This window comes from Electrona antarctica (assembly GCF_951216825.1).
Source record: "Electrona antarctica genome assembly, chromosome: 10".
NCBI classification, from domain to species: domain Eukaryota; kingdom Metazoa; phylum Chordata; class Actinopteri; order Myctophiformes; family Myctophidae; genus Electrona; species Electrona antarctica.
Genome location: NC_136791.1, coordinates 54,310,691 through 54,324,698, shown reverse-complemented (window position 1 = coordinate 54,324,698; position 14,008 = coordinate 54,310,691). Strand labels below are relative to the sequence as shown.

Sequence of the window (14,008 nt, the reverse complement as noted above, 5' to 3'; positions counted from 1 at the left end):
GCTTACAAGCGCAACAGGCAAAAAGCAAATGCTTAAGTTTGCATTATTGTTTTTATCTTTAAAGGCTTCACACACAACAACGTGGCTTATTTCGCGTTAACATTTTACATTGGATAAATCAATATAAATGCAATACATTCAAAATGTGCAAAAACACGAGTGTGTCTGACTGTCTGTAATAAAGTGCATTAAAGTGTAATTACATTGTTGTGTTATACATGTACAATAATGGAACATTTTAGCATGGATAGCGCCATTGCATTTATTATGATCTTTAAAGGAGCAGCAAGCAACGGTGTAGCGGGCTATTCTATCTGTTCACTTCACTGGAGTCACCGAAGTCCATTCTCTGCACGGGAGTCTGCCCTCTTTTTCTCCACGGGCGGAGTAGTCGCGTGGGCGCTTGAGCGAATTGAAACTAATTGACAGCCGATTTATCCAATGGGACCCCGATGCGGAAGTAAACAGCGAACGCGGAGCCAACCGCGTCCCAGGGTGGGCGCGACTCCAGTCCAAACTTTCCGCGGCGCCATCGGCTGAAAACTAAACCGAGATGGAATCTCCCAGTCTGAACCGGTTTCAACCGGTTACGAGTTAGTTGCTTGAGAGAGGAGAGGAGGCGCAGGCACAGCCATCTCTCTATTCCGCCCGCTGCAAAATTACTTCATTAAAGAATTAATTTTGTGAATCAAGGTTTATTTTATTTCGAAAAATGTATCGGAGTGACATAGTCCTGAGCTTGCCGTGGTAACAGTTTTGGAATCCACATCACTGGTCCTTATCAACCAGTCATCACTCAATACTGGAATTGGAGCTCTAGTCACCGTTGCAGAGATATTAGGACATTTTCTAATCTACAGTGATACAGTTTATCACTAGACCTGGTAGCTTCTTGGGGCAAAAGCCTTGGACTTTAGGTAGGTAACTGGGGTTGCAACACAAATCAACCATGCTGTAATTGTTTTGACTTTGGTTTAACGGGGTTCACGAGTAACTAAGTTTGATTAAAGTAGGCTAAGTAACAAATACTGTTTCATCTTACTTGATTGATGCAGCGTCAGCAGCATCAATCAATGGCTTTGAGCGAATGGCTAACGATAACGTTAACAACCCTGCTAGCTAGCACACAGCGCCATCGTAACGTTGGCTACACTTTTAAAGGATTAGGCGAAGCACTTGTCAGGAGAGAGAGTGTAGCGCTGTCTAAATACACAACTCTGCGACGCTGCACCTTCAAAGCGTACGGTGGTCCTGCTGATGAATGGAAATCCAACGCTGTGTTGCAAATCCGTGCCTCTCCTATACGTCCCCCTGTGCAAAATCACGGGCTGGCTGCATGTGTGTGTTGATAGCGGATGTCAAGTTGGTGGTGTTGCTGGGTGCTCTGCGTTAGCCTGGTTAATAAACCAGACCGAATCAGCCGTTGGCAAAAAAAAGTTATTAGTCTGGCTTATTAGCCAGGCTAGCTCTGCGTCAGATAAGCTTTCAACTTTATGATTTCCCGTACAGTCTCGATGTAAAATAACTAAACTAAGTGATGCATCACGTACCGTGTCGGCGTGTCCATGGATAGTTTTATTCTATAAGCAATAATATGACCGAGAAGTGTTTTATTTTTGTAATGTCACTTGTGCATTTTGTTTCGGTAGATGATTGCGTATATTGTCAATGTTTTTAAAAAAAAAAGTTCTCCTCCGCCTTCTTGGTGGGAGTGGTTGGAGCGTTGCCTGGTTGCCAGGGTGATCAGCGAGGAAGGACCACTGTTGAACTGGCGTTGTTGCTGGGAAGTTGGAACGTTATTAACATAACAAAACAAGATGCATTGCGAAGGGGCAATTACACGAATTGTTTGCTAATCTCTATAGTCAGGATTCTAGTCGGCATTAAAGTGTTGTACTGTGTTTATATTTAACTTAACAGGTAATATGTAAGATTGCGAAATGTGTATGAACTACAATGGTGTCTGCTCCTTGTTTTGGTTTGTTTATATTCAGTTAATGTGTGACCACACCAGCCTACTTGTGGTCACATTTTGAGAGGAGTGTACGGATGTTTGCGGATGTAAACAATGTGACGTGACGTAGCCCTGCCCGGCACGTGGTTGCGTTCACGTTAAACGACATTGGTGGTGTGTGTGTGTGCGTGTGTGTGTGTGTGTGCGTGTGCGTGTGTGCGCGTGCGTGTGTGTGTGTGCGTGTGTGTGTGAAACCACCTTAACGATACCACGTATCATTACTACATACTCAGGGCCGGATCTACCATATGGGCACTTTGGGCACGTGCCCAGGGGCCCTTGGGCACCAGGGGCCCCTCAAAAAAAATAAAAAAATAGTTCTTTTTTTTTTTTTTTTTTTTTAGCTCCACAGAAAATGTCCCTGCTAATCCGAATGAAATAAATGGTGTCTAAAAAGATTAGTGTTTTATTGTTGGTGAGAAGGGCAGCTAAAAAGTGCAATTGTGTGTAAAGCAGCAACAATGCGCTAGATTGGCTGTCACTCTGGGGGGGGTAGGCGACCGGAAATAGGCCAATATAACGGCATAAAACTGCCCCAAAACGGCTCCAAAACAGCAAAAATGTTGCGCGCACGAAGGGGGGGGGCCCTTCGAGCTTCAGTGCCCAGGGGCCCTCAGAGGTGTTAATCCGGCCCTGACGATACTGGTGTTTGGTTTGTTTAATTAAAGGGACAATGTAATTGGCACTGTGTGTACATAATATATATATAACTGTGGTGGTGGGGTTGTAGTAGCCTAGTAATACTACATTGAGTATTATATTGTTTGTCATTGCAACAGCAGACCCAGGTTCAAGTCCCAACATCACATGATTGATCAAACAGTCTCAACCACAGCTCTCTTGCATTTGTTTGGCTTATTTTGAAGTTTGAACACAGCCATAACTAATTAGAATAACAGAAGGGTCGGTGGGTGTGTGTGTGTGTGTGTGGGGGGCACAGAGTGCAATGTTTGAACTAAGGTAGTCAGCTGTTTGGAATTGTGCATCGTCCTAAACACGCAGTTCACATGACTTTGCCTGTTGAATGTTTTCTGCTATCATAACCCCCGTCCCTCCCCCTGTCCTTGCAGAGCTCTATGCCAGCAATTATGACAATGTTAGCAGACCATGCAGCGCAACAGCTGCTGGACTTCAACCAGAAACTGGATATCAACCTGCTGGATAATGTGGTGAACTGTGTGTATCATGGGGTGGGATCACAGGTAGGTAGAGCACGATTGATAATTGAGGTCATAATTTTGTGATCGAAGTTATAAATGTCATAATAAGAGTGGAATTTTAGGACCTTGGCAAAGAAAAAAAAAACCTGCACACAGTAGGCTATTCAACCACTCAATGTATGGATGTGCAATAGTTCTGCTCTTTTTTGGTCACATTTTAAGCAGCAAATGTTGTCTGGCAGCAGTGACACATTGACTGAGCAGCTTTTTTTTAAGTTTTAAATGTCTTCTATTTGGTTGTTTGACAGTAAAACCGGCAACACAAATTACTGTTGTTAAAGGAGCATTCAGTGATTTGGGTGATTTGTAAAACCCCCCGGTCTGCCCCGGTAACAAGATGTGCACATGCACGCACTACAGTGGGGGGGCACGCAACAGGCCAACAGCATGCACACCAAGGCCTGCCCCCGTTCGATCATGATTGGCGGAAGGCCCCTCTCTATCCTGATTGGATGAAGGACCTGAGGTTTTTTTTTACCCCAGGGGTTAACTGCAAGCCCCCAGTAAGGCTATCCAACGTTGAAGATGCCACTACCTACTGGCGAAATGTGGAATTGCAGCACTTAATGGAAGTGGACGGACGTTCATGACGTCACGTGAAAAGCCCGGACCTCAAATTTGAGGTCCGAGGTAGCCTCTAGGCTAGGCTAAACTTCCGCTCGCTCGAGCCATTGAGTTATAATTATACTTCCGGAAGTCTTACGGGTGCTTCAAAACGCCACTGAGCAACTTCCACTGAAATGAATAGCGGGGGGGCAGGGCTAATGCTCCAGTTCGGTCTCTATCCTTCTTTATACTCTATGGTTAACTGGGGACAGGGAGGACCTCCTTATAGTCAGCACACTCTATAGTAAGGAGGATTATCACAACAAAAGTGATATTTGAATTGTGAAATCACTGAATATACCTTTAATTTCTAAAATTGTATTGTTGTCTTAAATCTGACAATATATCGCCCTGCTTTACAGCAAAGAATGGCACAAGAGGTGCTGACACACTTGAAAGAGCACCCAGATGCCTGGACGAGAGTGGACACCATACTGGAGTTCTCCCAGAACATGAACACCAAAGTAAGCCAGCTCCATTCCTATATGACAATCTGTGCTTTGAAGAAGTGCTGCATAATCTTGTATTACTATGTAGACACAATTCTTTACACATGGCATTTTCTTGTGAAACCTGCTTCACACCACTGCCAGCGATGCGAGCGAACAATTAAATCTCATTCGAGAATACATGTTTTTCAATGAGACTCTCCTGACGTACCACGAGCGTGCAGTGACGTTGTCCACCCCTCCTATATTCGCTTGCAGAGTCTCTATTTGAGCAAGGTTCCGTGGCCCCAAACACTTTTATTTGTTATTTAATTGGTTCAGGCTACGTCGCAACGCAATGACCAACGGTCCATATCGGGACAGTTTTTTGCGTGATATCGCCGTCGGAACGCTCGCTCCTTGCCTGTGCAGATGAGGTGTCATGCAGTAAATGCAGTGGTTGCTTTGATCGAAGGTGCCATGTGCAAGAGTGTGCGTGTAAACTGACTGGAACTTAAACCCCTAATCCTGGTGGTGTTAGTTTATTGCTCATTGCGCCCATTAAAATAAACATGACTGTACTCTCCCTTTTTCACAAATGCTGATGCCTGATGGATCTGAATCTGTCGGAGTGACAGTGGACTTTGCCTATTAACTCCTGGTGGTGCTGACTACAATAAACCCAGACAGACGTCTTAATTATTCTGCTCCTGTTTGAGTCTGGGTGGGAATTCTTTATGCCATTTCTGCCCATCATTCATACGCATAAGGAATACAGAAAGACACCATAATACACCGCCCAGCACCTTTTTAAGTGGAACCTGAATTTGAACTTTTTGAAGTTGGAATAAATTTCAATTTGGATATTTAAAGACAGGCCTGTTAATGATCAAGGCTTCAGTTCTCTTCTTTCTTTCATGTGTTATCCCTGATGTCCTCAGTTAAGCGTCCTTTCCTCTGTCCGCAGTTAAAATATTCACTGTGCCGTTCTTGCCGTTTATACAGCTGATGAAACAAACTGCTTGCATACTGAAAGCCCAGTGATCGTGTGTTCAACAGTAGTCAGGAAGGGGGGTTCACCACTCTATTAACAAAAAAGATGAAAAAAAAGATGACATTAGAATGGCAAAGCCACTCAGGCCAGGGCAGTGGAGTCCAGTAGTCTAATATAATGTGCCATCATGGAAAGTGTTGCTATGTACTTCATCACAAATAATGAAAGTGTAATGCATCTAAATCTTCCTCAGAGTGATGGTAACATTTGCCTCTTCTTTTTTTTCTTTTGCTTTCCTGTAAGATTGCTCTTAACACTGACATTCATTACTAATGTCTGAGTTGATCTATCAACAGTATCTGTTATAGTTTCAAATTCGTTTCTTGGCCAAAAATGAGGGCTTTAGAGGAAAAGAGAGGAAACCTAAAAGGTAAACACCTCTTGAATTATGTATTCACTTTTCTTTTCTCCATTTTTAAGTGCATACTTTAAAAGCACTTTCCAGAACATTTGGCCTTTTTATTTAATCGATAAGTTGCTAAATATGTAAATTTAATTCATGTGATGAATTCAAGCTGCTGACTTTATTTGATATTAATCACGATGTTCCATTATGTTTATGGCTTGTAATAGGAAGAAAAGAGATGTGTCACCCTGTGCATCTTGACACAGCTAGGCTTTGACGGCAGGCCTCCACAAGGTCTACCCCTTTTTTAAATTCCCTTTGACTGAATTCTGTTCATCCGTTTCTATTGCATCTTATTCCATTGGACAAGAGGGAGGGCGCAGGCTGCAGTCAGTGGGCTCCATTGTAGAGAGAGACTGTCTATTTTCGACTCCAATTTCACCTGTAGGGATCATGGCTCCGCCTACCTAACCCTCCACTCCCCTTCTTTTTGTAGTGTATCCGCCACCCTGTACCTCTTCTCTCTGATCCTCTCAAGGCTTCCCCTAAGACCTGTTTAAGGTTATGCTTTTGGCAGCAAGAACACGTTAGTCGCTAGGCCTTTTTTGGCAATTGCCCTGTCAATTGCCTTTCTCTTCTTTCCTTTTCTTTTTATTTATTATCTTTTTGTTTATGTTTTTGCGCACGGTGTGTGTGTCAAAAGGCGAAGAATAAGTTCTGAAATGGTTTGCTAAGGCAATGAGTGACACCTGTTGTTGGTGTGCAGTCAGTACTGTGCCTTCATTCCGCCTTGAATCCTCCTACCATTCATCGTCTGCAACACATTATTGATCCTCCCCTCCCCATCCCCTAGCTTTAATAACACCCTCTAATGCACCTCATTATTCTTTTTTTTTAAACCATCGTTCTTTTGAACCGATGATCCCTACAGCTGAAACACAAGTCATTCGACAATAACAATAGATCAATAAGATCACTAACTTAAAAAAACAAAAGTTCTTTTGGTTTTTCATGCTTGTTTGTAGAGCTCCCAGGAATTAACCCAAGGACTTAAACAAAACCTGTGGTTGGTCTTGCTGTTCTTTGAGAGACACACCAGGGGAAGGGGCAGTAGCTCCTAACATCATTTTAGCTCTGACCTTTGTTGCTGTGGCGGAATTCGCTGGTTCATAATGTGCATTTGAGTATTATGAAAATTTAGTCGGATGTTTCTGCCAAGCCTGCTAAAGGGAACATCTATACTGTAAGCAGGTTAGCTGGTTTGTTTATTTCTCTGCTGTCATTTCCATTCTGGTGTGATGCTGAAAGAAACAGCAGGACTTCTGCAGTATTTTTCAGCTTAATATCACTTGTAGAGACTAGAGAGATGTGCAAAGGGACAAAAAGCCATTGTTTTTGCCTAGTACAAATTTTGCATGAAATATCGACTCAGTCCGTTATATGAATTACATATAAATATGACAAAGTTATCTCAAACACTTTTATCAAAACAAAGTGATTTTCTTTAGTTTAGTTTTTGGTTTGTATGATGGAAATGCACAATGCTTATCATTCAGTATTGTCTTGGTGGTGCCTGACCCTAATGCTCCTCTCTCCTTGTACATTACAGTACTATGCTCTGCAGATTCTGGAAACCGTTATTAAAACAAGATGGAAGATTCTCCCGCGGAATCAATGTGAAGGTAGGATCACTATTTATTTGTTTGTCCCCTTCACGGTCTGTCTGCGTATTCATATGTAGTCAGTGGCGTGCACAGATAGACACTAGGGGGTGCTAGAGCACCCCCTGCCCTTTTGGCAATGTGCCCTTTTTTTTTTTTTTTTTTTGATTTTTCAAAAATAGCAGACCTACAAGTTCATAGCGCGCCACTCGGTGGCGCGCTATGAGCTTGTAGATCTGCTATTTTTCAATAGCTAAAGCATAACATAATGCTAACACCAAAAGGGGTTCCCGCCCAAAATAGATTAAGGCAACCGGCCGGTTCCACTCGCTGCACAAGGTGCCCTTTTTTAACTTGAGCACCTGCCCCTCTAAATGTCTGTGCACGCCACTGTTCATATGTAGTACAAGATGCCTTTGTGGTTTACATTGTGGCAGTGATGCAACTCTGTCCTTAAAAAACTGTCATGACGTGCGGTTGCCAAGTTGAGCAGTATTCCCTCACTAAGCACGCCGGTTTGTTTTCTGCCCGACTGGCTCCCACTGACTGCTATACAGAATGGCTGGATTCTGCACTGTGGCAGTTTTTTCTAAGGGGAGAGGAAACGACAAAAACATGTCAACACTGTGATTTCAAAGCTCTCTGTTGCACTGCATCTGTGGAGAGGGCAGAGGAACTCTGTTCTTTTAAGTTGTCCTGTTTTCTCTTGGTTTACAGAGCTTGCTTTGTCAGGTCAAAGCAAATGTAGAAAATTGTTGTCATGAAATACTTCCATGATAACAAACAGTGATTTACCTACATGTTTTTCCAGAGTAGACTAAAAGAGAATCCAGCTTTTGGATAGATTTGTGGTGTAGTTGAAGACCATGCTCAGTGCATAGCAGTACTCGGTTCTACTGTGTATGACGTGTGATGTAAGGTGAATGATAATTGGTCACTGTCCGACTTATTCTTACTGCTGCTAACCACATTCATATAAAAAATGTCCCTCCATTTAATTTTTCCAATTAAAGAGTTTGTCCTTTGTTGCCACCTGCTGTTTAAGGTGTATATTTCTGTTTACGGTTTACATTGCAGTTTTCAACAGAAAAGACACATTTCAACAAAAAATAGCCTCACAGTATTTGTTATTGATCTAAGACTTACTCACGTCTGACCGTAGATGCCTGACTTTTGTTCAAGTGGCAAACCCAGGGCAGGGCGACTGGCAAGCATGTTTTTACCCCCCTTATGTACTCAGAGAGAGCCTTGGTTCCGGCTCCGCCCACTACACCCACAAGCACATCAGATATTTCACAGAGGGTCAGAGTGAATGTATACAGCACCAGGACTAGAACGAGAACTTAGTTGAACCTGTTTTAAAGGTGCTCTTCAAACACTCATCTGCTTGACTTTTCGGTTTGAAAACAATTTACCATAAATGGTAAATGGTGCATTTATATAGCGCCTTTATCCAAGGCTTTACCCATTCACACACACATTCATACACCAATTGCGGCGGAAGCCATGCAAGGTACCAAATCGGGAGCAATTTGGGGTTCAGTGTCTTGCCCAAGGACACTTCGACATGTAGACAGGAGGAGCCGGGATTCGAACCGCCGACACATGGATCATTGGACGACCTGCTCTACCTCTTGAGCCACAGTCGCCCCATAAATTTGACATCCAATGAATTGTTTTTTAAAAATCCTTCAATGGGTCAGCTGAGATTCTGTGGCAGTTACAATCCACCTCTGTGCTTGTGCAATGGGACTGTAGTGATTTAGAAAATGGGAAGTGCAGCTTTAAAGGTGTACTGGGACCGAGTAGGCAGATTCATCTAGTTTGGAGCCAGTTGAATTGGTTTTGGATCACTGAGTAACCTGCCCCAGGCAGCTCACCGTGTCAGGTTGTGTTATTTAAGGGTCTTCTCATCACAGGCATACAATTCATTCTCATGTTGCCTTTCATTTTTTCTGTTTGTAGGAATTAAAAAGTACGTTGTCGGTCTCATTATCAAGACATCATCAGATGCATCATCTGTGGAGGTGAGTCTGTCTGTTTGCTTAATAATTAACTAAAATTAGATGATGGGATGATGTGGAGTATATCAACATCTATCTATCTATCTATCTATCTATCTATCTATCTATCTATCTATCTATCTATCTATCTATCTATCTATCTATCTATCTATCTATCTATCTATCTATCTATCTATCGAGAACCGTTCCCTCAACCGACTTCAGGCCCTGTCCAGGCCTCTGCCCGGGCTCTGGACAGGGCCCCTGCCCGGGGTCCATATATGGAGCTGGCCCGGAGCTGGCCTGTTCTGACATCATTCTGACATATTTGGGCATGCCTGACAAATAACTCCATATATGGGCATAAAAGGGACACAGACATGTGTAGGGTATGCATTTCCAACTTGCATCGTTCCAAGTAGGCCAGTGAGTAGGCCAGTGCCCAACGAGCACCGCTAGTCTAGAGGGCCCAAAAAGCATAGACTCCACATGGCATGACATCTTTCACCGTGATTGCTCCTGCTTCAATTGATTTATTTTACTGGTTGTTCTGCATTTAAGTTCCTTTGTAATTTATCCTGATGTATAATGTTTATAATGATGTATTGTTTTTGACTGTATTTGTGAATTGTAACCTTGGCTACATTGAAAATGAGGGCTTGCCCTCAATTGTATTTCTGAGTATAAATAAAGGTGATGATGATGATGATGATAAAGAACTCCATATATGGGCATAAAAGGGATGCAGACATAATAACTGGGGCATTCATTTCCAACTTGCATCGTTCCAAGTAGGCCTTGCCCCACAGGCACCGCCTTAGTTTTGACTAAAATGTGTAAAAATGTCTAAAGATATTTATTTTGTTGTAAAACTTTGTCAGGGTACAGACATAGGGAAATTGTGAGACATTTTGTGTTGCAAGATTTATTTCTAAGTTGGCTGTTTCTCCTTTTACTTACTTTAGAAAGAAAAGGTGTACATTGGGAAGCTGAACATGATCCTCGTCCAGGTAAGACTAACTTGTATGCCTTACAAGGCTTGTGTTCCAAATATGATGTAATGCTGTTTGTTAACATTATTGGAATTAATCTGAAGTTGAGCACAGAGACGGCTCGACTGGGGAGATGAGAATAAGTCAGTCAAGTCAGTTTTGATACCAATAATTAAAAACAAAATGTAGCAAACCAGAAATAAAGGGACCCATACAAATGTGTATGCGACCCACAAATGGGTCCCGACCCAGTGTTTGGGAACCAGTGGTCTAGTGAAGTCTACATAACCATAGGCATGAAAGCACACATCACACTAAGTACTACTCGGGCATAATAATAATAATGGATTTTATTTATAACGCACTTTACATTCGTAAGAATCTCAAAGTGCTACAGCAAATGAAACAGAAGAAACATCACACCAATTTAAAAAATCTAAGAAAACTGGAACACATTTAAAACATAAGGGCAAGGCTATAAAAATGCTTTGTTAAAAAGGAAAGTCTTTAGTCCTCTCTTGAAAGTGTCAACCGACTGTGGTGCTCTCAGGTGGGCGGGGAGAGCGTTCCACAGTTCGGGGGGCGACCGAGCAGAAGGCCCGGTCACCCATGGTGCGCAGGTTAGTCTTGATGGGTTTGAGTGCCTCCAAGGCATGACTGTACTTGAACCCTATGACACAAGTGTTTTCCTTTCACCCGCCATCTCTGCAGATCCTGAAGCAGGAGTGGCCAAAGCACTGGCCCACGTTCATCAGTGACATCGTGGGGGCCAGTCGAACCAGTGAGAGCCTCTGTCAGAACAACATGATCATCCTCAAACTGCTCAGCGAGGAGGTCTTTGACTTCTCCAGTGGTCAGATGACCCAGGTCAAGGCCAAGCACCTCAAAGACAGGTCAGATAGAATAAGAAGTTATAGATAGATAGAATACTTTATTGGCAGTTTTAAGAAAATTACAGAAAATTACATCATTTTAAAAAACCCCAAATGGACTTAGACACAAAAAAGCCTTCGCTTGTTTCCATTGTGGTCCACTTTGTAACATGAAACTATACACAAACATACTGTACAAACAAAACAACCATGAAACATATAATAAATAATTCTTATATATAAGGCTGGGAGCTATATACATAGGAATTTTGGTTTGTAATTTTGGTTTGAAGTAGCAATGGTAATTATAATGGTGATAATGATAACAGTTAAGATAATATCAATAGTAGTCATACTAATTAAGGTTTCAGCCTGATCTGAGCCCCCTTGATAAAAACTTAAAATTAAACTATGGCACTGCCCGTTGAGATTGTCGCAGTGCTTAGTGCAGTACCCATTATCATAGTACTTGGAGGCCACAGACAGACTTATATCCATCCTGCAGAGTTGGGCTGTAATTATCATTATTATCATATATTATTATGTCAATAACAACAATAACTAGAAAGAAGCAATTCTGGGAAATTGCAAAGTGTGGTTGCCTCACTCGCTGATATAGGCCCCTCCCAGTAATTTTGCTAGCCAATGACAACGTCAAGTCACCCTTGTGAGTGTTTTTTCCCCCCTGAAATCATGTTTTTGCAATAAACGGGTAATTGTTTTTGCAATTGTAGCGCCCCCTATGGATGAAAATTGAATTGCTTTTGGCTCTGCGTTGATTAAGCCACCCTCGACATGTGATTTGGATTTGGGATGGATAGGACATTCCGTGCGTGAATTGTGGCATTTTTTGTAAAATAGGCCCCTCCTACTAACTTTTACGGACGATTACGGACGAACGATACGGAAGATCAAAATTCTGACTGTGCTGTTTTAATCGGATAGGTCCGGAGATCATGTGTACCGATTTTTGTGAGATTTGGACAAAATCTGTAGGTGGAGGTTTCAAAAGTGTGTTTTGAACAAAATTAAAAATGGCGGAAAATCTATCTAGACGCAAATGGGCGTGGCCTATATGGGGAGATGAGTCATGACCCAAGGAATCCAGGAAAAAATAATTTTGATTTTATGACCTACGGTTTAAGAGTTATACGCCAAAATATGAAATGGGCTGTTATAGCGCCACCATGAGGCCGATCAATATACTTATAAGGTTATTAATTTTAGTAATTATTATGAACCTTCCCCCCAAGTGTTGTAACTGTAGCCACAACGGTCTCAGAGGAAAAAATACTTGAATGTGAGTTTTTGCATTTTCCCATTCATGTCAATGGGGAAATTTAATCCACTAATTAATTAATATCAATTAAACTATACAACGGATGTCTTAGCAAGGAGATAGCACACTATTCCCGATGAAGCCGGTCGTTTTGACATATGGCTCAAGTGTGTGCGGCAAAAACTGTGGGAGGAGTAGCACATCAAAATAAAGTTTATACAGAAAGAAAAGAAAGAAAGAAATAAAAGGTAAGGGGAACAATAGTATGGTTGCCCATAGGCAACCACACTAATAATTGATGATGCATTTTTCTAACTTTTATATTTTTTCTAACACATTTAATTAAAAAGCTACTGGACCTCTAGTATCAGTATGGATGGAGCTCGTTATTTTCTTTTTTGAATTTATAGTTTTTATCCCACGATTTTGTAACCCATTTTTCACCCCTGTGTCAATTATCTAATGTGATCCTGGGCTCTACACACCCTCCGCCAACCTAGTCCCCATATATGGGGGACATGGGGAGAGCAACGGACTTGAACTCATGCTTCCTTCATGCCTGAGTGTCCAAGTTGCTCCTTTACACCTGACAGGGGGGAGTTTCCCTGGTTGGACGTAGCGCGTGGAAGGAACACGTTATTCCAACCAGTTCCTTTCCCCTCCATCAGGCGCCCCGGCTGGCCAGGGGGAGGCAGTTTAGAGACCAGGATTACTGCATGTTTTTTGTGAGGGTACCTACCCTAGGGGACACGGGGAGAACATGCAAACTCGTTATTTTCTATTGATCATTTATTGAGCAGGCTTATCAAGCCGGGTTTTTTATCGAGCCCACTATTGAGTATGTTTAAAAGTGTAATAATGTATACGTCAATTGTACGATGGTGTCACGCACCAAAAATAGCCAACCTACAAGCTCTGCTTGCACCGCGTTGTGAGCTTGTAGATCTGCTTTTTTCGGCAACGATAGACTGAGAAGAAGTCGCACATTGAATACGTCAGGGCTAGGCGACACTATTCATTCATTCGCAAGGGACATATATATTAGATATAACTTAATTGGCAGGGAGTTTTAAGTTTCCCCAAACGTATTGTTATCAATTGGATTATAAATAATGGCAACGGAGAGCTGCTGTAGCAGCTGATGGCGCTGCCGTGCCGGTGTTGTTTTGACTCAACGCGTCGCAGACATGCAAAAAGTATTACAACAATGATGACGCATCACACAACCATCTGTCCCGGCCTGTCTATATAGTGGGGCTGCTATACCCGATAATAGGCTCGACAAGCCAAAAGTTTATTGATACTCGAGTCTCGATAAATTCAGAACGGGGTTTGTAATGTACCCGATTTTCGGGCTCCATCCCTAGGTGTCAGTGTCAGAGACTTCCGTTTATTAATGTAGAGTACAATCCATGTCCAGAAAGTGATGTTTGTGCAGGGACATTTTCACAGCACATAAAGGCAAACAGCTCATCTGTGCTTTGAGGTTGACAGACAGTACATCATCGCCTAGTTTCACACAGCCACATGAGC

General features: G+C 42.4%; 1 protein-coding gene across 3 annotated transcripts in view; it reads left to right on the top strand.

Annotated features, from left to right (window-relative positions):
* The first annotated feature begins 582 nt into the window (after positions 1–582).
* Positions 583–14,008, top strand: part of xpo1b (exportin 1 b) — a 40,503-nt gene continuing 27,077 nt past the window's right edge. The window contains exons 1-7 of one of the 3 annotated variants that reach the window (XM_079513012.1): positions 583–917; positions 3,085–3,216; positions 4,203–4,304; positions 7,278–7,350; positions 9,295–9,356; positions 10,298–10,342; positions 11,036–11,217. In XM_079513012.1, the coding sequence (XP_079369138.1) occupies positions 3,091–3,216; positions 4,203–4,304; positions 7,278–7,350; positions 9,295–9,356; positions 10,298–10,342; positions 11,036–11,217 (590 nt within the window). In that variant the 5' untranslated portion in view covers positions 583–917; positions 3,085–3,090. Of the gene's footprint in view, positions 918–3,084; positions 3,217–4,202; positions 4,305–5,618; positions 5,693–5,895; positions 5,963–7,277; positions 7,351–9,294; positions 9,357–10,297; positions 10,343–11,035; positions 11,218–14,008 lie in introns of those variants that run through there. The other 2 variants (XM_079513013.1, XM_079513014.1) reach the window with 2 other exon arrangements.